This window comes from Jaculus jaculus, chromosome 1 (assembly GCF_020740685.1).
Source record: "Jaculus jaculus isolate mJacJac1 chromosome 1, mJacJac1.mat.Y.cur, whole genome shotgun sequence".
NCBI classification, from domain to species: domain Eukaryota; kingdom Metazoa; phylum Chordata; class Mammalia; order Rodentia; family Dipodidae; genus Jaculus; species Jaculus jaculus.
The window spans coordinates 1,102,525-1,128,718 of NC_059102.1; the positions used below are offsets into that span (position 1 = coordinate 1,102,525).

At 47.7% G+C, this 26,194-nt stretch overlaps 1 protein-coding gene across 2 annotated transcripts in view; it reads right to left on the minus strand.

Annotated features, from left to right (window-relative positions):
• The window catches only part of Inpp5a (inositol polyphosphate-5-phosphatase A), a 198,750-nt gene that overhangs the window by 84,257 nt on the left and 88,299 nt on the right, over nt 1-26,194 (minus strand). For both annotated transcript variants that reach the window (XM_004669649.2, XM_004669650.2), the window contains exons 3-4: nt 20,884-20,984; nt 16,880-16,967 (exon numbers count right to left, since the gene is read on the minus strand). In XM_004669649.2, coding sequence (XP_004669706.1) covers nt 16,880-16,967; nt 20,884-20,984 — 189 coding nt within the window. The remainder of the gene's footprint in view (nt 1-16,879; nt 16,968-20,883; nt 20,985-26,194) is intronic.

Genomic DNA, 26,194 nt, shown 5'->3' on the forward strand with positions numbered 1-26,194 from the left:
TACTGGGGAGTTTAAAGCTTAAGTGAAATGAGCAACAAGCTCTTAAATCCTCCTGAAGAGAAAAAGGATGACAGGAGCAACGATATGCCCTTCTAACACCTTGTGCACATTCATGCCCACCTTGAGAAGTATCAGCATTCTTCCGCTTCCCCGATTGTGCCTTAATTAAATCTCCAGCCCACCATTTAGAATAAAGCCATTATGGATAGTAACCAAGAATTCCATCACTCCCTGGTGAGTGTAAAATCAATCACTTAGGTTTTTATGATGTAACCCCAGAAAAGTGAATCCTTTTGAGGTTAAATGATTTGATGGGTTCTGGTCTTAGCCAAAAGGAATCCATCAGCTATGTTCGCTTCAGAGATACAAACATCTGCTTCATTTCCATCCTCCCCCCACCCCCGGCACTCCCCCATAGCATCTAAACAGTGTCAGGCAGCAAGTTTGATCACAAGAAAACTTTTAAAAATGAAAGTGAGGCAAGGGGCTGCCATGTTATAGCAAAAGCATGACATCTGGTGTCATTTTCCCAGCATGAGGCCTGTGAGAGGGAAGCTTGGGCAGACCCCTAGAACGAACATCATCAGTACAAGGCAAGCTGGGGCAACTTTTAGGAGATGCCTCCCCATCCCTCACCCTACCCCACTGCCTTTCTCCCACCACTGGACACTCTGCAAGAGCCCGAGGACATGAGAACATTCGAAAGAAAACCCAAATCACTTTGTTAGGTACTAACTGAAAATACGAAAAAATAATAAATACTGGTAAAAGTTACGTCTGAAAAATCTCCACTCCAACTTATGCTCAAAGTATTTAGCAAAAGGTCAGAGCTCCAAAATCTGCTGGCTAAATAAACACTGGCAAGGCGGATGAATCACTGGAGAACTGGCGCATGGCAGCGAATGAATAACCCACAAATGCGTCCCAAACCCCATTATTTCCCCTTTTCCAGGAGCCCAAGATTCATGTCCTCGCATGCCGCCAGTTCATTACCGAGAGCTATCATCCCTCTTCTGGCGCACGCCAGGCAACACGCACAGCCCCTTGAGGACCCTTTAATGTTTAATTCCCCATCATCCGCTCCGCTGAACAGCTTAATCTCTGCTTGTATGATCAATACTATATCAGTGTAAATTAAAATGACAATTTTAAAGTAATTAAGCCTGTTAATGCTCGATTCAAATGTCATTATTTGCACAGGGGATCGAGGAGAAATCACACTGTGTCTGGGGTGACAGGAAGACATCCAAGCCTCCTCACCCTGGTTCGTGGTGCCACTGGAGGCTTTAGCAAAGCGGATTAACTTCTGCCTCATCCTGCCAGGGTGCCTATCCAATTTCTAAAGAGGATAATGCAATTTGATGAATTTAATTCTAGCTACAAACTCAATTATTGTGATAATAGATGAAAACTGGGAGGAGACTCTAACAAGGTCCACATTTTACAAATACACTTACCTCCACAATGGGACAGAGCAGCAATGGCTTGATTTGATTTGGGCTCTCTCGTTTGAAAACCCTTTAAATAATTATGACGGTTGGAAGGACAGCCAACATTCATTACAAAGACTTACTCCAACCCAAAGGGGCCACAGCTTAGACAATCTGGGTCACATGGTCGTGCTCACTGTCCCAAGCTACACAGCAACATTTATTAGATAGGCTCCATGGCACTGTTACATGGCTGGATTTGTAAACAGATACACACAACTCACCAGCCACAGATGAGGACTACTTGTCCAATGCTGGCTGGCTTGGCCCTAACTCAAGAAATAGCAGCCAAGCACCTTTCTGGACAGGGGTGGGGGGATTAATACAAAGAAAAGGGAAGAATCACTTTCACCCTGCTCTGGTTCCACAAAGCCAAGTGCACAGCACTTGTAGGAGCACAGCAGGATCATTGTCTGCAGCTCCTCACACCAGCATGTTCTCTGTACAAGAAGTGGGAGCCACCTCAGGGACAGCAAGGATCATTGAGCTCCATCCATTAGATCAGCAATAAAAATTGACAACCAAACATTAATTTCAAGATGAAGAGCAAAGTGTAACAATTTCCGTTTGAGAAATGCCTGCACACAGGCAGCTAATTCTGCAGGCCTGTATAGAAAATTCCAGGCCCTGATCCACTCCAAAGAAGCCTGTAGGAAGGGTACCCTACCAGGAACCCTCTGAGATCATGGCCCATCTACTCTGGCAATCTGATAGTGTGAGCTACTCTGAAACCCAAGAATGTCTAATGTAATTATCGGAATTTCCAACTTTCTGCAGCAACTAAAGTATACAGGGGGTTTCTTTACCTGTCCCTACAGTGCTAAGATCCCTATTGTTCACTGACTGTGAGGACTACACATTCCTCAGGTCCACCCATGTATCCCACAGCCAGCAGAGATCAGATTCAAGATGAGTAACAACTTAGAATGGGTTCATGGCTTTTCTTTTTATTAGTTTGTGTGTGACTATTTTCCATAGCTCACAAATGAGGAAGTAGAAAGGAAGTTATCATACTTAAACATACTCATGGTGTGGAAGAAAGATGAGTGAAAGCTAGGCCTACATCTATCTGAGTTTAAATAAATAGGACAAGGGAATATATAACATAGTTATGGCACTCTTCATTTTTAACTGGGGAGAAAAGTTTATAGAGAAATACCCTCAAATTTTACCACCACTTTTGCCTGCAAAAAATGAAAAAAACCTATGTCTTTTTATTTTATTTTTCCCAAAGGCAACAATATGGGGAAGCTGGTGGTGGGAAGGGGGCTTCTTCTGCTGCTTCCTTTTTTTGAGTCTTAGAACAAGCTTCCTGTGTTCCAGTGGCTGTGCTGCACTGTGGCATACAGATCTCATGACATTTAGGAAGATGCTTTCTGATGAAAGTAGCCTGGTCTTCTGCAAGAACATGGGACAGCAGCAGAGATGAGGCACTGCCATGTAACTCAGTCTGTGATTTCCCCTGGGTTTATGGCACCCCAAACACCTGTTACCAGTTTGTGGCAGAGAGGAGCGCTCCTGACCACACAGCTCCTTACAAAGCAGAACATGGAGTCCCACACAAACAAGACCCTTTTGATGAGGTGGACCCTTGACAGCATTAATTAGACAGTGAGGCCACAGGAGGCATAGCCATGGCCCTAGGTCAGGTTTATCACCTCCTTTATGCAAACATGACTCTATTTAAAATTGCAAGATAGTAAGTAAGCAGTCTATGGGACACAAATCCAAAATAGACAAGGACCGAAAATGACCCTGCCACTGAACTAGTGGCAGTCAAGTGAAAACCCACTACTAGCTACTGGGACACAGGGACACAATGCTGCCTGACATTCCTTGGTCTCCTTCAGCAACACAAAGCTACCCCAGAGGTGTGGGTATGGGTGTGGGTGAGGCAGAGCCCATGATTGGAAGGACCTCCAGGGGAAAATGCTCATGGGAAACTCTGAACTGAAATGTCACTTCAGGCAAAATGAATAGAATGAGCAGTTACATGGTGGGTGCCAGGACTATTTTTTTTTTTTTTATGTCTGCTGCTTCAGTGATTTCCTGTCAAAAAATGCTAACAAGCATCAAAGTCCTTAAGAGCCTTACAATCTTTCAGTTTGTTCCCAATACATTTCCTGCAGTGGATTTGTTTTCTAGGCTCATGTGACACAACCCTCCATCACACCTGTCTGACGCCTCATAGATCGGCCACCACTGGAAGCCTGGCTCAGCTTCACCAAAGAGCCTATTAGAGATTTCCCATCAGTGAATGGTGGATGAGGGTTGAGGGACAGTTACTTGAAGCCATGGACGGGAGGCAATCAGGCTGGCCTGGATCAGGGCAGGGTGCCAAGCCCAGGACATCTCATCCTACTCTACATGGGGTTCATAGGTGATTGTACCCCCACCTTGTGCCCAAGTGACCTTTGGAAATGGAAGGAAGGCTGGGTGAGAGCAGCATCCATGACTAGAAACACAAACTCCTATAGGACATAGGCTATCTAGCCCATGGGATCTGCTCTCATCCTTGAGGATCACTGTAGACACATTGCAATCTGAGAGTGGGGGACACTAGGGTGGACAGGAAGGGTCATAAGCCAGTCATCACAGTTAGCTGGCATAGGTGCATGGAGTCACATGGTGGCTGCTGGAGGTAAGCAGAGCCTACCCTCCTCAATGCCCTCAGATGGGGTTTCCCTGGCTCTGGCCCCGCACATCCTTTTACAGCAGCAGACCCATGTTTGCATTAAAGAGGTGATAACCCTGACCTAGGTACTAGACATAAAGTGAGATTGGAAAGCCTATGGCTGTTCATTACCTTTATGTCCTCAGTGAGAGTTGGTCCACCTTAAACTGGACCCTGGCACCAGAAGAAGTTGTAAGAGGTATTAATATACAGAACTTCAAGTAAAAATTCTTTGTAGATAAATTTTGCTAATATTATCTTGGAGGCTGTAAACTGATATGCTTTTGTTTGATAAAATCCAACAGATGATCCTGGTTCTCCAATAGCCTGTGCTTGCTGCACCATCCGTGAGGATCCTAAGCTCTGCTACTATGTCCTCAGGCCAAGTTCTCCTGTCTCACTCCTGCATCAGGTCTGCAACCACAGAGATTACTCTCCATGGTTTCCATGAAAGCTGAGGTTCTCTCTGCAGTGGCCATCTCAAGGTCATGGCCTTGCTTTCTGTAGATCATTCTCTTCTGGTTGAATAGCCCCGATACCTTTGTCAAAAATCAGTGATCAGCTGGGCATGGTGGCACATTCCTATAATCCTAGAATTCAGGAGGCTGAGGTAGGAGAATCACAAGTCTGGGGCTAATTCTAGATTACCTTCCTGACCTCTGATCTCCGGTTCTAGGTTTATGCCAATACCCACTGTGTTGGTCACTTTAGATTTATAATGAGTCCTGTGACCATTTTCAACATTTCTGTGGCTATTGTAGGTCCTTTGCATTTCCACATAAATAAATCTTAGAACGTTTTTCAATTTCAACAAAGAGTCTGGCTGAGGCTTTGATTACAGCAGCATTGACTCAGGATGTCGATCTGGGAGAAGAGACATCTAAGGAGCTTGGTACAGCTCCACATGGACTCTGCTCTCACTGGTGTCTACTAGCAATGTGCTGAGCATCTCAGGATACAGATCTCATAGCTCTGACCTAAGCAGCCCTGAGCAGTGTGGATATATATTTTTGTTTTGTTTTTGGGGGCAGAGTCTTACTCTAGGCCAGACTGGCCTGGAACTTACAGTGATCCTCCTCCCTCAGCAATCCAAGTGCTGTGATCAAAGGTGTGTACTACCATGCCTAGCTAACAATGTTTTTATTATTATTATTATTATTATTATTATTATTTTGGTTTTTCGAGGTAGGGTCTCACTCTAGCCCAGGCTGACCTGGAATTCACTATGGAGTCTCAGGGTGGCCTCGAACTCAGGGCAATCCTCCTACCTCTGCCTCCTGAGCACTGGGATTAAAGGTGTACGCCACCATGCCCGGCTCTTAACAATGTTTATTTTTGAGGCTACTCTAGAGAATAATGTTATTTAAATTTAAACTTCCACACTTACAAATTGATAGCTTACAAGCCACTGACTCTATGGCAAGATTTCGAAGATATAGTACAATCACCATTAGCAAGTCTGTTCTGACTGCTCATGAGAGCTCTGCACTCACTAGACACAGGTTCTGAAGAAGGCCTTGTCCTTACTGCTACCAATGCATCCAACCCAGCAATTTTGTCTTAAGCCCCATAGTCCCAGCTTGCCTCTCAATTGTGTCTCAAAACCACAGCACCAAATAGCAGAAGTATGTACTTAGGGGCATTATGTGACTCAGATGGAGTAGAAGGGTGTGGGGGAGGGAGCAAGATCTAGGACTGGCCATGTTCCATCTGGTTTCTACAGCCCCTGGCCTCCACCCACTGTCTGACCCTCACCTCTTTAGTGACAAGCAAGGGACCAGTCAAAAAAAAAAAAAAAAAAAAAGAAAAAAGAAAAAGAAACAAACCAGGTTGATCAATACTTTGGGTCTTCTCTGTATATTTCTCTGTATATTTACCTTAATGTAAACTTAAAAGCAAGATCAGACAGGCCTTTAAACTAAAATAACTGCTGTGTCCCCAGAAGCTGGACTCATTTCTTACCCCCAAACCTGAAGCAATCCCCACTGAGAACCTCATCACAACCTAATTCCTTCCCTGATGTTTTAACAATGGCTATGATTCTGGCTTCCTCCTCCCAGCCAATCATGTTCAGATGTCCAATGTGTCAACCAGAGGGGAGCCCCTCACTATGCTGCTCCCTCCAACCTCTGCTCCTTAGCCACTGGATCTCTGAGGTATGCACTACCTGCAGGCCACACCTTCGTGCTAGGTGTTCCCCACATCATCATGTATGCTGGTGTAAACATCTGTTTCCTGAAGTCTATAAGCTCCATAGGACAGAGCATGAGGTGTGCTCTGCATCATACATCATGTATTCTGCCACATGCAATATGTCATGTATTGAATGTAGCCTGGTTCTGGGGCCCAGCTGTGACTGCAGGCTCTCACTGTGCTGTGCTCTGTTCTGGTGCTGAACTTCTACTAAGGACATGGTTCATGGAAGCTGGGAGGACCCAACTGGGGCACGGCTGGCCAGGGAGGCCGCTGGTCAGTGTGTGAACGTAGCTTCACTGGTGTCTACCCTGTCGGACTGGACTCACTTGTGTTAGAACACTAGTGTCTTTCCTGAGACATTAGCTACAGGACCCAGTAAAACTCACAAGTGACATAGCAGAGCCTGGCTAGTTCTGCTGAGAAAGTGACCAGCCCACTGGACCAGTAGGTAGAGCTAGCTACAGCCCAGTGTCAGGGCTTCAAACTCAGCAGATACCTTGGCCCATCTGCTATGCTCCACATAGCCTGCACCCGACAGCCCCAGGGTCTGATAACCAGTGAGCAGCAAACATCACTGAGTCCAGGCCAACTATATGCAGTACATGTCAACGTCTCCTACCCTTCTTTGCAAGATGCTTCTTCAGCACCTCTCCCCCCAAACAGGCTCCTGTAGACTCCTCCCAGGCATGAACCACACCCTTGGTACCCAGCAACTGGAATGAGGCTTCTGAGTGCAGGAGACAGGGTGGCCATCAACCTCCTCACATCCTGTGACAACAGAAGGCCCAGCGCACAATGTACCCGAGCAAATAGGCAGATTGCACCTCAGAGCAGGTAAGTAGGCCCCAAACCTCTGTTGAGTCTGGTAAACATTGGATCCCAAGAAGACCAATGCCCATGTACTCTCTGCCCCATGAGATGGGGTGGCAGTGTCTGGAACTCCTCCATGCTGTCCTTCAGAGACACTGCTAGGGAAGGGACAGGCAACAGCACCTACCAGAGGGCAGCCTTATCTAAAAATGTACTACTACCAGCTGGCATTCAGAGGTGAGCTTTGCCAGGAAGAGGTCATCCCAACCCAGGAGAGCCAGTCATGAATACAACGATGACTTGAGTCCTGGTCATCTCTTATGTATAATGGTGTATAAGTGACATCTTCACTGGCTAGTGCCACACCTGAAAGCAAGACGGATGCTAGCAATGCTGGAGTGATGGAGGAGGGGAAATATTGAGGGTGCATACCACTATCCCACAGGCACACTGGCCTTTGAAACCTCCCGCGCCTCAGTCAAATGCTTCCCAAACCCAGCCAGTGAAAGCTCTTTCCCGAGGCCTACCATTTCTTCCAGACAGTCAGCATGGCCACTTCCAAGGCTGGAGGAGACCCTAGCCTTTATCAAAGAGCCCAGGCCCCACTTGGGATGTCCATCCTTCTTGCCAGATCCCTGTCCTCCCAGAACACCTGTTACCCATCCCTTCTATTCCAAATCAGTCACCAGACACCCCAGCCTCCTCCTATGCCTTGTTGTCTTAGGTTCCAATCTGAGATGACAAAAGGGAGGTCCATCTCAACTGTACAGTAGGGGCAGCCATGGGTCATGTGACTACTCTATGAGAAGCCTATGAAGGGCACAAAGCTGTACTGCGGTCTGATGGGAATCCTAGTTACCATGGCTCTCCCTCCCAGACTCCATTGGAAAGTGGACAACATTGGGAACATGATCTGCTGCTTCTCAAAGCTGACAAGTAACCCCACAGCAAGGCCACACCTATAGCTCTCAGTGTCTGCATGAGCATTCACATTTGAGTCTCCTGACACTCTCATGGGTACAGCTGGGTCTGTCAACATCCACAGGAACACATCTGAGTCTCCCTACATCTGCAGGGGCACGTGAGGGTCTGCGGACCCCCACAAACACACAGCTGAGTCTGCTCAGCAGCCAGCCATGGTCTTGGCTGCTGGAGACCAAGCCCCCTCCTCCCGCTGGTAGTTTGGCCCTATGTCCAAGGGGGGCTTTGACAGTGGCAGCACCCTACTGGACTCTTGACAAGTGGGTCCCCAAGGTGTGCAGTGAGCAGGCTGAGTGACACAGTCATCTTCTATCCAAGAAAACCCAGAAGGCCTGGGCCAACACATGGTTCCCATTGTGCTGACACCTTTGGTCCCCTGCTGGGCTATGTGGAGACATGGTTAGTTGTTAAGTCTTTGCTGCCTCCTGAAAGGTAAACTTTCCAAGAGACCTACCTCAACTTGCCCTCAGGCTCACAAGAACCAGAGTGCCAGCCATCTGTTGATGCTGGGGTCCCCACAGGCCCAACCCTCCTGGGAGCACCAGGTTTAGCTTGTGCTAAACTGAGGTCCCCAGCTTTAGAAGCTCCCTTCAGGGCCAGGAAATGCCTCTTGTCAACTCATGGATGCATGGAGCCCACAACAAAATGAACCTCGTGGCAATTGTTTTCCCTGGTTTGATAGCCTAGTGTCAGCTCATCTGTTACAGGGAAATAAAAAAGTCAAGCCTAAATGTATAAAAAATTATGATGGAAGTCCTAAATAAAGTAGGGACTGCAAGCTCATTGAGTCAAAAATCAATCAATCAATGAGGGAGTGGGTTAGGATCACCTCATAAGCCCCAAAGAAATCATTTGCCCAAACACTGGGATTTAACGGTGGAGGACCAAATTCCAACACTTTTAGGAAGTAAATAATGAAAAATCAATTCAGAGGAAAAACAGATCAAGAACCCTGACTCTGACGTGCCGACACATTTATTGCTGAATACCATTCCTCGGCTGACCCGAAAACTTCGGAAGGTGTTTATTTACTTTCAACACCTTCTAGAGATCAATATTTTTAATTTGGATCCAAGTTATTATTTTTCACATCACAGCAGCGGAGAGCAGCGTAAAGCGGCTCATATTTTAGTGCTAAAAAGATCGATACGACAGTTTCACCTTCACTGCAGCCTGGCTGCACAGCCGCACATCATCACATCCCACGGGGCTATGGTGCCGAGGCAGGAGGGCAGGTCATCACCTGCCAGGGGTGCAGACAGCCATGATTTAGCTGAGTGCAGGTGCCTGGTACCCTCGTAAAACCAATCTTGTTCCTCTCACTTCATCAGGCCTCAGGTGAGCAGGAAGAGGACAGGGCTGGAGGGAGGGGCTGCTGCTGGCAGACATGAGTCGCTCATCGAAAGCATGTTCACCTATCCTTCCCCTTCCTTGGATCAAACTGCATTAGTGAACTACAATACTTTCCTATAAATTTCTCCTAAAATCTTGTTAGGAGGGAGCCAGAAGGGGCCAGTCACAGGTTGGTGGGAAAGTCTTCCAGGAAGGCACCCCATCCCTTCCCACTCTCAGCCTCACCCAAAGCATGAGGGGTTCTGCCCAGGTAGCGAGGCCAGGAAGTATAGGAGCCTTAAGTGGACTCTGGGGATATGCATGGCAACTATTTCCCTGGAAAAGGTGCCACATGTGACAGTCCCACATCAGCCTTAATCATGTCCTGGGAGGAGCCACCACCCTTACTCTGTAGACAAGGCACAGAGCTCAGCAAGAAAACCAAAGCCACCAACAGAAAAGAGCCGCATGCCTGACGCCTGAGTTCTCTAGCTTGATCCCCCCAGCAAAGGTCTGCTCCTGGCTGTCTAGGAAACAACATGGAGGGGAAGAAAAGGAATGGAACCCCAACCCAATATGGAGGCAGGAAGGAGCCCGCCACTCACAGGTGAGACATTCAGCAGCTGGATGTCGGCAGCAGGCCTAGCTGACAGGCCTCAGAGGCCCAAGCCCTCAGCACAGGGCGCTGGTACTAGGCAACAGCTTCAGCAGAGCTTTTGTGAGGACAAAAATATTCCTGCACCCAGGAAGTGGGCCTTGGCTTTGCCTGTTGTAGCCATAGCCAGACCTGGTGTTCTCCAAGCCCTGGCCTCCAACACAATGAAAGCAGACCTCAAACTCACCCTTGCTCTGTGCCTTGGCCTACTGCTGTTTGTGAACCAGCCAGAGGATCAGGAGCCCATGCAATGCTCTCCCCACAGGATGTGCATAATCAAGACTCCTAGGGGAACAGATGCAGCCCAAGCTACAACCTGTGTGCCCAGCAAGGTAATTGCCCCTGTGTCCTGCTACCAGAAGCCCTGGTAGACAGGGGCATGCATTATATGGGGATGTGGAACAAGTGCATCCCTGTGAAAAACCCAAGTTGTATTATGTTTGCTGGGGAAGAAGAGCACAGCATGCTGGATTATCTCTGGGTACTGTACCTTAGGAAGCATATGTGCCCTCTGAAGTGCATGCTCCACCTCTAGCCACAGACTCTTTCCCACCCTTGTGGTCAGGGGTGGATGAGCCCAGGTTAAGGCAAGAGGAGGCTGTAGATACATGCCTAGCTGCTCTAGAGCCCTGTGGCCCCAGACTAAGCATTCTCAGACTTCTCAGTGGCTATCACCCACACCAACAAAGTCTGTTTCCAACACAAAGCCATTACTAAGGTATGGGTTCTCCAAACTGCTCTTGGCTGGTCATGAAAGTCCACATTGAAAGAGAAGGGTTTCCTCCCATATCCTGGCTCTGTGGCCATCTTCAATGCAGAGACCAACAGGGGCTTTACCAGAACAGCAAAAGCTCTCATGGCTCAAGAAGCACCCTCTCCTCTGGATATAAGATGGTAGCAAAACCAAGAGACCTAGCTGGGTGCTACTTAACAGCTTCCAATTTGAGAAGGCATTCAGAGCTGATCACAAAACCCAGCCAGGACCAGAGACCTTGGACCTTGAATACCAGAATAGGGTGGGAGCACATGGTGGTCTTTGGGGACTTCACCAGTCCCAAGCCATGCCTAAAGTCCACCACAGGGGGTATGGTCCCTTCTCTCTGTCTGGCTTCCTGGGCCAGACAGGCAACTAGCAAAGCTATGATGAACAGCAATGTTTTCTGCAGCAAAGCAAGACAGCAGTGGAATTACACGAAAATAAATTTGCAATCTCTTCCTCATTTAGCCACTCTGAAGCTGGAGTACAGGAAAGCCGTTACCCACGTCGTCCTATCGATGCACCAGCCTGTCAGGAGGTAAACGATGCGTTTTCTATGCCCCTCCAAGTAGCCAGCTAAATCAGACACATGATTTCCATGCTGCTACAGAGTCTGATCAATAGACACTTGTGCAGCCTTGTAAAACTTCACCCAGGTACTTCCTCAGTGTCTAGCCTATGTGGCGGGCTTGCTGTGAAAGTCAACCAGGAAGCACAGTGATGCCAAGGGCCCAGGGACTTGCCCTCTGAATTGCTACAGGCAAGAGGCATATGCTCAGGAAAGGATGACAGGCTGGACATGGGCAAGGCCTGAGGAGGGAGGGCAGCTCAGGGACCCAGCAGCACTCTCTCTTCTGCACTGTCCAGAATGGCCTAAGGCCACTTTTTCATTCAGGCACAGAACTCAGGTTCCAACTTGGACCCTTCCTCACAGACCTCCTCCCTTGGCCCAGCTTATCAGGCAGGTCCAAAGGATCACCCTATGAACACCAATCCAAGGGCTCCTGCTGCAGGGTACAACATCATCAGAGGAAAATCCTGCCCTGCCTTGTGGAGCCCATCCTTGTAAGAGAGGTTTATCTTCACTCTGTCAGTATTGCTTTTCGAACAGACACAGCTTCAAGTCGTGCTGAGCTATTAGCACGCAAATCTCATCCATGATGCCTCCACCAACATGGATGGTTTACAGGGGCATACTCTACCAATACTCTCACAACACATGGCTTCCTCCTTTGCACCAAGAGGCAGAGATAATGTGTGCCTTCACTGAGCCAATCTCTGGCAGTGGAGATGCCCAGAGAGGAAAGCGTGTCTGGAAAACACTCCCGCTAGAGGTCAGAGGTCCCTCAGGAGGGGGTGGGAAAGACACTCCTGGAGGTGGCTAGGGTGGGCAGGGAAGGTGATAAGGGAAGGAAGGTGCAAGCAGGCAGGCTAATGCGAAGGCAGAAGGTCATACAGGTCCTAGGAGACCAGAAGTGGCAGCCCCAACCCACAGGAAGAGGGCGAACTGACAGGCCTCTGCTTTAAGTTGCCTTTCTGTGTCTATGCATGTCTCTGTAGGAACAGGCATGGGCACAAGGCAGCAGAGTGCAGGGCAGTCCCTTCAGTTTCTTCATCTGAACATCCTAGGACCCGATAATGACAGTCCATACCCTAAGACCGTCAAGCCACTGTTGGCACTGACATGTCACACCTGAGAAGGATGCAGGAAGGAGTCAAGGACTGGCAATTGATGGGGCCTCCTGGACCCAAGAGCAGGAAGGACAGCATAATGGTGTATTCCAGGCACCTGGCAGGCTTCTCTCATTTGGGGAGAATAGCTTCTGTTTCTTAAGTCTCCCCTCTTCCAGTGTTCCTGCTATAGCCAGCTGTAGGACTGTACACAATCTTCTTCAATAAAGAGCTACATGCTTCATTTACCACGAATATAGACAGAAATAGGCAACCTCACTGATGATTAAACTGAGAACAACTCGGTTCATTTGGGCTGGTGCATAAGCATGACTGAGATCTTAGGATGAGGATGCCTATCCAGATCCCAACCACGCCTACAAATGCCTGAAGGGCTCCCTTTCAGGGACAGGGATCCTCAAGTCAGTGGTGTTGCAATTACCAGCAATGCCAGTCTCCACACATGGCAAAGATCTTGGGGTCCTTCTTTGCTGGGTATCACTCTTCTTGGGGTACAGAGAGTGTTTCAGCTTCTGCCTTGCTGACAGGCCCCTCCCTAGGGAGTTCATTCTCTGCTGCCTTGAGGTGTCTGGCAGACCACTCCATGTGTTTCCCTCCTGCCTCCTAGACTCTGTCTTGTGTTTTCATCTAGACCTGGACACCTGGAGCCAGGCCAAGGAAACTCATCCAGGTCCCAATGGTAAACACGCTTCAGCACCTATGGCCTCTAATTCTGTCTTCTGCTGGTGTGCCAGCCCTCACCAATACAAGTCTGCCTCTACCTGGAGGGGTTGTAGACATCCATATTTAATTCACACTCTCAGCACTCTGCTGCTCTGCCTGGAGACCTACTCATCCAGTGACTCCAAATACAGTGACTGAGGACCTGCATGTGCTGTAACAATCCCACGCTACAAGGCAAGAAAGAGCAGAAACTGCCACTGCGGAGAATGAGACTTTCAAACAGAACCCTGTGCCCAGCTGATGGACAGTGAGCTCTGGTGAAGGACAGACAGAGTACTCATGGTGCCCTGGGGTACCAGCATACTCACTCCCATCTCGTGTAGCTCCTGTGACCACCACACCAATGCCCTGGACTATATCCTTTGTCCTAATGTAGACATTTACACATGTTTTCAGGACCTGGACAATGACCCACACCATCCAGTGGTAACAACATAACATGCTAGACTGCAGCACCTCTAGAGACCCAGGCTTCTGACACCTAACTATATAAAACTGCTTAGAAGCTAGTCAGTGACAAAAGCTGGGAGAGGGATACAGCCCAGGGCCCAGCCACCAAGGGGTCATCTTCATAGACTCAAGTCAGAGTAGACTGGCAGAGAGTCTTGCTCATATCAATAGCCAAATACAACAGCTCTTGTGAGTCTGCAAAAATTAGTGTCATCTCTTCAGTTGACCCCTAGGAGCAGTCCCTGCAAGGCTCACTGTAGCTGCAGATGCTGTGCTGGCGCCACCTCCTGGCAGCTAGGGCTATTTGCAAATCTCCCACTTCTAAAGCCTGTGGGGCATCTCCTGCAACAAGGCTTGGCAGGTGGATGTGCCACCCCACCCCCAGGAACAGCAGACCCACTGTGACACGCCACCCCCACCCCCAGCTTGTAGGGAAGGTGCAGCTCAGTTCAGCAGCCTGCTGGAAACAGGCCACTATTTTCTGATCCCTATTAATGCCCATGACAGCATTTATGTACAAGATAAATTCATTTCAATTTCCCCTTTCAATTAATGGCCTATTATTTGAACCAGACTCAGCTAAAAACACTGTACTGATACCATCAATCTTACAAAGACTGAATTTCTTTGTCTGAAGCTAGAGGGCACCAGGATGGGCAGAAGAGTGGCTGCCTGGCTGTCTTGAGGATGCCAGCTCTGAACAGGATCCCAAGGGAGTAGGTCCTCACTAACAGGACACCCTGAGGCCATAACACATTGTGGAAGGCAATGAAGAGACATGAAGTGGATAAGCTTGAAGGCCATATTGGGGGGTGGTGCTGTTACTTTTAGTTGCACCCAGGGATAAGTGATTGCTGATCTATGCCTCCAGTGATGGCTCCAGACAACCAGGGAACCACCCTTACCAACAGTACACACAGCCATCCAAGCCACAGAGACACACCAAATGTAGATGAAGAGACCCAATGCCTGCAGAGGGATGCTAGGCCAGCCACTGCCCACTGAGAAAATAGGGGGATGGATGCACTACAGGCCACACACCACTCATGCAGTGGCTTGTCCATCTCCACCAGACTCATTCTTAAGGCTCCTGCAATGCCAACACAGCCCTGCTCCCTCCCGCCTGGACATGCAGGGCTCACCCTCCGCCGCCCTGTATTTATACAATGCTATGTCTTTATATTTCAAAGGGATTATGGAGAGAGTGACCTTCCCACAGACAATACCTGCATTGGAGCATGACGTAAATGCAGGCTAGACAGAAGACAGGGAGCTAGGGACCTCTCCCAAGAACAGGTGGTAAGAAGCCTTGGGCAGCACCTGTGCCCCACAATCTGACACTGACGACCTCCAAATTCCCTGCCTAGAGGTTCTGCTGGAAGCCAATTGCCGTGTCAGAATTACGGGTTTACAAATTCTTGATATTGAGGAAACCCTCAGACATTATTTCATCAAGCATCTGTTTCTTTCACCCTCTCTGGGGCCCCAGACATGATATCAGGCCTTGTGACATCTCAGAGTGATATTCCACCAGGTGGTTCAGGCCTATTTTCCTTTCATTTCCAATACTTCATATGGCTCTCTTCAGGTTCAGTCACCTTTTCTTTTGCAATACCTAATCTGCTGTTCATCCCCACCAGTACATTTTTATATGTAGGTCTTCTTTTATACCTAAATTCCATTTGGGGAGACAGGAAGTTGGGTTCTGGCAAAGGAAAGCCAGAGGGCTAAAGGGCAGCCTTTTAAAATGAAGGAAGAAAGTAAAGAGCTTGGAGAAAGCATTTAGCAGAGGAGGGCATAGGAAGAAAGAGGGAGGAGAGACAGGATGATGCACTGCAGGGGACCAGGGCAGAGATGGAGGCAAGTGCATCCTGAAGGTGGGTAAAAGGTGCCACAGAGAAAGTTCAGAGATCAGATGAGTGAGAAAGGTATGGACTGAGAAGCTTCAGCTAATGCAGGATATGCTGTCTGTAGTTATAGGATGACCTTAACTTGACGAGGACAGAAATGACCTGACATTAGACACAGAAACTGAAACTTTGACACAAGTTCTCTAACTCAAGGATAGCCTGAAAGTCACAGCCAAGGGCAGGGGTCACACCCTTGTCCAGCCACCATGGCACACCCCCTCACCATCTGTATATGACAGTACTAACAGTGGCTGAGTGGCTGCTCGCACTAGGCTTGCAGCCCAGGCGGGTGAGGGGATGGTGGACAAGGACCACTGTCAGACCTCTCCTCACAGAAAAGAAAGAGAAGCAAGCAGCTATGAATGTGGCAGTGTGACAGAGGGTAACATGAAGGACATGGGGAAAGAAAGGAGGGGAGCTAACCCGAACTCAGAGGGCCTAGAGCCCAGAGACAGAACTTGAGATGCTGGCCTGCACAACAGAAGCAGTCCAGCATTTCCTCTGAAGAGCACTGGCCCCTCCTACCACCTCCTACCTCCCAGGCAGCTGCACCTTACTGGGGCTACAGTCCCACCAGACCTAGAACTCTTGGAGAAGACAGACAAGGCTACAGGCATGGAGGACCCAACAGAACAGATCAAGTTTCAATTCAGTCTCTTGTTTAAACCAGCCTGAAGATCCCACACTCCTATTAAAAAAAAAATCACTCATTCAAACACTTATTTATTTATTCATTTATTTATTTATTTGTGAATGGGCATATCAGGGCCTCTTGCCACTGCGAAGAAACTCCAGATCCATGTGCTACTTTGTGCATCTGACTTTATGTGGGTGCTGGAGAAGTAAACCCAAGCCATCAGGCTTTGCAAGCACCTTTAATTGCTGAGCCATTTCTCCAACCCCCCAGACTCCTCCTCTTCTATCATGCATCCCAGGGCAAGCATACCTCCACAGGCCATCCACATCCCAGCTCCCACCCAGATTTCCTTTGCCACAGTGATGAGAAGGCAACTTGGAGTCATCTATCTGTGCCACAGCCACCAACTCTGTTAGGCCACTCCATAAGCAGCAGCGTGTGGTAAACTTTCACTTCATTCCAATTGCACTGTGCTGCAACAAGGCAGCAAGTGAAGTCTGCACTTGGTAGGGGAAGCCAAGACTTGGGCTCACAGGGCCTAGGGCTCACACCATGGCTGGAAAAGGTCTCACCGTAAAATGCTCCTGTGACTTGTAGTTTTCATCCAGGTAGACACGAGCCCTGTTGTATTCTTTCATGGCATCACTTGAGAGCAGTTCCCTGGAGAAGAAAGAGTGAGTAGTAAGCAAAGACCCAGATGCCACGTCTTCTACAAGCACACTTCCCAGGCACAAGTTATGGCCCAAACACCCTGAAACCTGCACCATCTCAGAGTGGAGCAAAAAAAGAGAGAGAGAAGGAGAGAGGGAGGAGACAGGAATGGTGGCAGCCATAGTAACATGGAAGCCCATGCATTCTTGGCACATAAGGAGCAGGCCAGGAAGTGCAAGCTCTGATCTCCACACATCCCCATGAGATACCTGGATCCTAAGGCCTCCCAGGGATGGAGACACTGTGATTTGGACTCTGAGGACTCTCCCAGGGCCACATGCCAAGGAAGCATGTCTCCCAAGACCTGGGGTCTGCTGGCTATTAAGGTTTGAACCCAACAGAGAAATGAGGTTTGAAAACAGGTTGGGAGCCATTGTCATAGACCACTCTAGAGCCCAGGCAGTCCCAAAGGCTCACTTCTTATAAATAAATATTGACAATGATGTCAGTTGTTGGGTTTTTCTGTAAAGGAAGCAGGGGCCTGGACACATCCATCACCACATAACTTGACACTGCTCATCCCACCATCTTGTTTTACAGTCAAAGCCCAAAGCGGGCAACCTCACCATTGACCATGAAAGACTGGCTAGAGAGAAAATATTGCATACCAGACCCAGACTGGAGGACGACAGGCCACCTCTACTTTGCTAAAGGTGGACAGTAGGCATAGCATGTGAAACAGAAGCCCTGCTAAGAAAAAAGGTAGTAGGTGAGCTCTGACAGATTCCAGTGGACCCCTGGGTGACTACCTACCAGACCTCAAAGTAGGGGGGGAGGAGTGAAACATGGAACAGAGATGACAAGACACAAAAAGAAATGCTGAGCACTGAGATGTCATATCTGGCATCAAAATGCTCTAACATGCAAAGAAGCAACAAACTGTGGCCAGTCTTTCCAAAAGCCTCAATCCATAGGACCAGATGCAGATAAAAGTAATGAATGAGCTGAAAGAGCCTTAAAGGGAAACAGAAATGTAATGAAGCAAGAAGCTCTGAAATCACAAAGAAGACTTCTGGAGCAATACAAGAAATAAAAGGGCTTTGTAGGATAGACTTGGAGCAGGCACCTCTGCAGACCAGCGCAGCGCCTCTTTGAAGTAGGGGCTCCCCCACAACCCGGGGAATGGGGGAGAAGAGCAGGGCTTTGGGCAATACCAGGACACCAACTATGAGGTTGATCCACCAAGTAGAGAGGAACAGCGGGGCTTTGGGCAATACCAGGGCACTGAGTCTGAGGGTGAGAGAGGTCAGGGAGAAGATCAGGACTTTGGGCAGTACCAAGACATGGAGTCTGAGAGTGACCCAGGCAATGGGGAGGAAAAGCAGGGTTTTGGGCAATACCAGGACACCGAGTCTGAGGGTGACCCAGGGAATGGGGAGGAAGAACAGGGCTTTGGGCAATACCAGGACACCGAGTATGGGGGTGAGAGAGGCTGGGGAGGAAGGCAGCACCCGAAGACCAGGGGGGAGGGGGGCAAGCATTTCTCAAACACAGTTAGTTGCAAATGCACAGATTGATAAAAAGAGGCCCCAAACCAGAATACAACGGGACCCAGTTGCTGCAACCAGCTCCGTGTAGACGAAAGCCGGCAGCTGGGTTAGCACATTATACACAAGAAGATGAAGATGAACACAAGGGCCAGGCTCTGGTCGGAAACAATGAAGCACAGGAGACAATGACACGGCACCCTTGAAGAAGTGAGGGAACTGACAAGCACCCATTCATCCCCAACAAGCACTGCTTTCACAAATGAGGACAAAGACCTTGTTCAGACAAACAAAAGCTAAGAGAATCATCAGCAGCTGACTGTACTAAAATAAACATTAAAGAAAGCTCTTCTGCTGAGGGAAGATGATCCAGGTAAAGGTTGGACCCAGCTGAGAGCGAAGAGCACTGTGTGCTACACTCGTGAAGAAAAAGGACAGCTCTCCACTTCTTGGTCATCTCAAAGACATCTGCTGTTTCAAGTCAGAACAGCAACAGTCATGCATACCTCAGTGCATAGAGAGGGGCGGTGAGGGTGGGGCCTGTCTGCCTCTTGAAGGCCAGTGGCCTTCAGGTGCCCATGGCTCAGCACCCACTGCACTTATCTCCCGGGAGATGCTCTGCCCCTCCAGCCTGTGCGCCTTCTTGTCAACACTGACTTGCAGGAGTCCTACAGAAGCTTCTTCAGTGACACAGACTGCAGATGCCCTCTGTGACATGGCTCAGCTAGATCCTCCTTTGTTAGGCTTTCTGTAACACTGCAGATGACTTTCACGTGGCCAAATACATCAATCAGTCTTATCTTTGTAAGCAGAATTTTTTTGCACCTTTTAAAATACATCTCTTCCCATCTCAAAGCTATAAAGGCGTTCTTCTGTATCTTACTGCATCTCCAAATTTTACTTTACTGCAACTGGAACCCATCCCAACATAGACTGGGACATGACACAGGGACCAACTGCACCCTTGCCCACCCAGGAAGGCAGCCCTGCTAGTGTGCAGCAGCACAGGCATCCTGAATTGTGTATCTCCATCTGCTCCAGCTGCAGCAGCCACAGCTCTGGAGCCCAGTGTCTGACTGTAGAAATACCACCATGTTTGCCTGCAAGGGTTCGTTGTTCTTCACTGTATGTTTCCAAGTTGATTTCAGTAGTTGTTGAGTGTTAGTAAAGATGTTTTCAATATTTTCATTAAAACTGAACAAAATCATAGATTATTTAAGAAAAATCTTTAGGTTTTGTAGCACCTGTTAAGCTCAAGAACCTATGGTGGTGTGAATGCAGCATGGTGGTGTGTCAATTGAGCATCTCTAGCCACTTAGTCCTCAGATCCATGTGGCCCACATAACCCTGGGGCTGGCCTGCCCTCCTCAAAGCACAGAGGTCTCTATGCCCAGTGCCAGTGGTCAGAAGGCATCCATTTTGCTAGACAGCTAGAACAGTAGTGGGGTAAAGAAACAAAATCCTCCCCTCTCCACAAGATTGCTTTATTGTCATGGTCCCCTTGGAAAAACACCATGTGTTGTGAAGCTCTCCAAGATTTTCCCAGCAGTCTTACACATCTACTTGTTATTTTAATTCTATTTTCACAGAGTGAGAATACAGCACCTCTTCTGCCTGCACTCCTGGTAATGGGGATCTCATGCACTTGAAGACCAGATTCTCATGGGTCACTCTGTACAAGGCTCTGTGCTCCTTTGCTTTCTTCACACATTGCTACTTTGAAGAAACATATTCCACAGTGGCCAACTCCTGATCAGTAGTGCAACTGCTTTCAGGACCTTGTGTTGCTCTAGCAGGAAAGATGGTACAGACAGGAGACAGACCAGCACAGCTCAGCGATCTAGCACAGACACAAGTCTTCTGAATGGGGCCAAGGCTCAAGGAGAATTCAAGCCAGCAGCACAGGTGAAGAGCACTGGTTGGCCCCAAGGGGGCTGGTCCTGCTGTATAGAACCTGGGTCAGGCTGACACATGGAGGGCCAGATGAGACAAGCATGTGTGAGTGACCTGTTATCTTTGTCCAGAAGGTGTTTCAGGGTACATGAAACGTATATGGCTTCTTCTTCCTAAATGACATGACTTTGCTTTCCAGGCAGCCCAAGTTCTGTGTGATCTTCCTGGTGGAGGCCGCTGTGGAACCCAGTCCTGCCCACCACCACAGTCCACTATAGGAGGTTGGTCAGCATCCACCTACACTAGGCGCTCTTCCTGGTCACCATGGCCCACTCCCCTAGCCTGGAAACACAGGAAGCAGCTGCCATAACTCTACATCACACTTTCTCTCTGGGAACCCACAGATGAGTCCTAAAGGGCAGTAGCGGGGCCCACATCCCAGCCACAGACCCACCACCAGCCCATGAGCTCTGGCTAAGACTTACTTGACGAACTTGTCCACATGGGACATGGAGGCCTCATAGTTCTTCCCTCCGAATTCCTGGCAGTGCAAAGCCATAAAGTGAGGCTTGTGCGTGTGCAGGACCTGGGAAGAAAGCACAGATCAGGCTGTAGAACCACAGGAAGGTGACGTGGTGGGTATTACATCTGCTGTAACCCAGGGCCAGAGCACCTCACATCCAGTGCCATGGGTCAACAGATTTTGTGAATCAGCAGCCTTATGCCTATTGCTTTTACTTCTAGCTCCTTGAAAGGTGCCTTCATGTACATTCAGAGTCTCTGAGAACCTTCTTTGATAACCTATGGGCATCTTTCTCTAGTTACACAGAAGAAACATTTGCTAACAACAAAAGGTGTAGAAAGCTTCAAAATAAATGAGTCACAATCTCACCACAAAGACCCCTCCTTTAATGCTCATGTGCAACCCTGGGAGGATGAGCCCAGGAATGCACATGTGTGAACACGAGCAGGAAGGTATGCCCAGGAGCATGTGCTAAGTACATGATGTTAGTGTGTGCATGGTAGTCAACAACCATGTCTAAACATATTGTGCAAGGGTATAAATGTGTGAGAGTGTATGAATAAGTGTGTGTGCATGTATCAGCATGAGAGTTAGTGTGTGAGAGCACAGCTTGTATGCTGTCATGTGTGCATATGCACTTTCTTCGTATTCAGGAATCATTAAGGCTGACTTCAGAGCATAATGCAGGACCTGCGCTGGCTGATGTACCTAGGCTCAACTCTATTCATGGAAAGGAAGAACAACTCCAAGGCCTATGTATAGGCCTGAACATGACAATGGCCATAGCTGCATGGGCCACAGTCTATGACACAATGCCATGCAGTAGCCACCAATAAACAAAACTCCTCTCCAAACCAATGGCCGAAGTCTGCATCACACACTGATCCTCTCATCCCATGCAGCCTCTTGAAGCAACATGCCCACAGGGCAGCCCTTCTATAAATTAAGTCTCCTTAGCATGGAGTGGCCTTTTGATGAAGGATAAGCTACCCTGGGAGCCTACATGTGTGCGCACTTGCTGGTCTGCTCCTCTCTAGGCTGCTCCAGCTCCATACAAGTCACAACCTTCACCTTACGAGCAGAAATACGTAACAGCTATCTGCAGGGCTTAAAGGTGTCTGCCTTTACCTAAATTCCAAGAAACATTGTCCCTCTTACAATAACTTTTTGTTGTTGTTTCAACAAAAATATCCTTTAATGGAACAAAAATTAGTATTTAAATGACTTTAAACTCAAGGGTTAACTCTGGTGCTAAGTATCGAAAGAGCAGAGGGAGCAAAGGCAAAAGAAATACACAATGGTAGAAAAGAAAGCTCATAACATCCCAGCAGCAGGCCTTCCCTGTGTGAGCAACGCTGAAGCAAATGGTGCCAGAGGCCTCAGACCCTTGGAATAAAGAAAAGCAGCAGAGCACCAAACATTTGGACAACAGATGACCTTTTCTTTCTTTTTTTTTTTTTTTTTTTTTTTTCTTTTTTTGGTTTTTCGAGGTAGGGTCTCACTCTGGTCCAGGCTGACCTGGAATTAACTCTGTCATCTCAGGGTGGCCTTGAACTCATGGCAATCCTCCTACCTCTGCCTCCCGAGTGCTGGGATTAAAGGCGTGCGCCACCACGCCTGGCCTTTTCTTTCTTTATAAAGGCAACCTCCCCCAAAACATGCCTCTCCAAATTTCAATACCTATATTTACAAATAGGAAACATGTAGTGTACTACGTACACACATACAAAGTGCAATACCTATAATTATACACAAGGAGAGTAATCTATAACACAGCCTCAGTGAGGTTACAGACCATCCCTACCCTGGAACAGGCTTTCTGCTCAGCAAAAGGTTAGGGAGGTTAAGGCAAGAAAAAGAAATGTTCCAAGGGCCTGGAGCAAATTCCAGGACAGCACAAAGTGGGATCCTAGAAGATTTCAGGGGGCTGTGATTTAATGTTGGTGGGGGGCCATCTAAGATATGGATTCCCAAGAAGAAAAACAAATTTAAAGTTTTGTTTTGTTTTGTTTAAGCAGCAGCAGCTCCAAGTAACTGAGCTGTAAAAGAAGAGAAACAAAGACAAAAACTAGAGCCTCACAAGACCTCAGAACCATGAATTCCAAGAGCCTATAACCTTAAAGGGCAGCCACAGCCAGCTGCGGTACCTGGAAACTGGCAACTGACAGGAGAGGGCGCCAGTATACAAAAAATCCCACAACTACCATCAACAATTAACAGGAAGCTCTGAGTCCCTGAAATGCTGCTGAGGATGAAAAAACAATAATGATTTACTTTGAGAGAGATGTCCCAACACAGAAAGTCAACCAAGAAGCATCAAAACTTGGGCTTAGTGAATGAAGTGCTCACTCAAGCCTGAATACCTAAGCTCAATACCAAGACCCTCTGTGGAAAGCCAGAATCCATGGCAAACTACAATCCGGGGGCACTGATATCTGTGGGGAGTGCAGCAAAAGAGTAACAGTAGATTAAGAACCAACAGAGAGAGCGCCTGCCGCAAACAAGGAAAGGACTGGCCTGAAAGTTGTTCTCAGATTTCCACACATGTGCCGTGGTACACACACACACCTTCAACACACACATGCACACATAAGAGAAATACTTGTTTAAAAAAAAAGGTGGACTTCCGGTTAAGATGGTGGCGTAGGTACCACGCCAAAGCAGCCTAGGGGGGAAAAACACCAAAAAAACTCAGCAAAATACACACTTTTACTAAAAAGTGAGGTGTATAGGAAATTGAGGCGGCAGCGGAGAAGTAGAAGAGTTATAGAGCATCCAGAGCCCCCACAGGCGGGAAAAGCGGCTCCGGCAGTTCGGCCAACCACCGCAGCCAGGGCGCAGCAGAAAGCCACCAGACTCTCGGCTCGAGCTGCAGGAAAAGCCAGGTGCGGGATTTTCCCCTCACACCGCACTCTCCGCAACTCGAAAACGTGAGGGGAGAGCGGCAGCGAGCAATGGAGGAGAAGACCGCGAGGTAGAAGAACGCTTGGAGCAGTGAGACAACCAGAGCAGCCGCGGCTCCCTCCCCTCCCCCAACGCCTGAACCCAGCTCCAGCGAACACAGCAGCAAAGCAGCGGCCCGGGACCCGGCCACGCCAACTTGGGCTGATAGCGGGACCCAAGCAGGAGCAGAGTTCGGCAGCAACTTCAGCGGCTCCAGCACCGGTACCAGTGGCCCCAGCAGCAGCGGACCCAGGAGCGGCAGCGGCCGCAGATCCCGCAGCAGCGGCTTCGGGGGAGCAGTGGCGGTGGACACGGCAGCGGCAGCTTCAGCAGCGGTGGTGGCACCGGTGGTGGCAGCTACAACAGCAGCAGAGGCAGCAGCAGCGGCTCGGTTTACCCCGTAGGAAAAGCAAGTGCCCAGCTCCAGAAATCAGAACAGCAGCCCAACAACCCAGGCAGCAACTTGACTGAGACCACAATCACCCAAGGTAACTGGGATTGCACCAGGGAAGGGACTCACTTGGTCACAAGCTGACTTGGATCCCTCAACAGACCAGAAATCTTAACCTGTTTGTTGATAGAAGATCTGGTCATTATAATAACTACTCTTACATACATACTCGGGGCTGGTTTTGATTGAATGTGTACAGTGTTTAGTTAAATTTTAGAATCTACCTGTATTTTATTCCACTCAGCCCGCTTGAATACTCCTATAGCAGGGAAACTCAACCCCTAAGAACATCTTTGTAGATACTCTGAGAGTCTTAAGAGCCACACCTAATACCTTAAGGTATTACCTGAAAATATACCTGAAAATATATTACATCAAATCAATTGATACAGCTAAGAATACACAGCTAGCTAGAAAATCCAAGCATTAACTTAATCCAAGATGCAAAAATATATACATTATAACACAAGAAACACTAAAAAGCAAGATGATATAAATCCACCTAAAAGTATTAATGTGTCAGGAAAGTCCTCCAGTGAAAAGACTTAGAGGAAATGCCTGAGAAAGAGTTCAAAAGAATAATTATAAATATGTTCAAAGAGGTCAAAGAACAAATCAAAAGAATCAAAGAAGAAATCAAAGAGGAAATCAAAGGAATCAAAGAAGAGGCAGGACACCAATTTAATGAAATAAAGAAGGCAATACAAGACATAAATAGGGAAATAGAAATAATAAAGAAAAACCAGTCAGAATTACTAGCAATGAAGAACACAGTTAATGAAATAAAAAACTCTGTAGAAAATCTCACCAGTAGGATGGATGAGGGAGAGGACAGAATATCTAAGCTAGAAGACCAGGTGGCAGACCTAATGCAGTCCAACAAAGAGAAAGACAAACTTATAGAAAAGTATGAGTGGGAATTTCAAGATATTCGGGACACTATGAAAAGATCCAATATAAGAATTCAGGGCATAGTAGAAGGAGAAGAACTCCACTCCAGAGGCATAGTAGGCATCTTCAACAAAATCATAGAGGAAAATTTCCCCCAAATTGGGAAAGAGGTGCCAATACAGATACAGGAAGCCTTTAGAACCCCAGCCAGACAAAACCCAGAAAGAACCTCTCCTCGCCATATTATAATCAAACTTCCAAACACACAAACCAAAGAAAAAATATTGAAAGCAGTTAGAGAGAAAAATCAAGTTACCTACAAAAGCAAGCCCATCAGGATTACAGCAGATTATTCAACACAAACTTTTAAAGCCAGAAGGGCTTGGAGTGATATATTCCAAGTTCTGAAAGTTAACAACTGTCAACCAAGGTTACTTTATCCTGCAAAGTTATCCATTCAAATAGATGGAGAAATAAAGACATTCCATGACAAAAGCAGGTTAAAGGAGTATTTGAAGACAAAACCAGCTCTACAGAAAATACTTGATAGAATCCTCCATGCTGAACAAAAGGAAAAGCACACATATAAGGAACCTAGAAAAAACAAGCTATATTAAAATACCAGTTAACAGAAGAGAGCACAGGTAGAACCAGTAACACACACGCACACACAAAAATGGCAAACATAAATACACACCTTTCAATAATATCACTTAATATCAACGGTCTCAATGCCCCAACGAAAAGACATAGATTTGCAGACTGGGTTAAAAAACAGGATCCTACAATTTGTTATCTCCAAGAAACTCACCTTTCTACAAAGGATAGACATTATCTTAGGGTGAAAGGTTGGAAGACGGTGTTTCAAGCAAATGGGCCTAGAAAACAAGCAGGGGTTGCTATCCTAATATCAGACAGGGTAGACTTTAGTCTGACGTTAGTCAAGAAAGATAAGGAAGGTCACTTTATATTGATTAAGGGCACACTC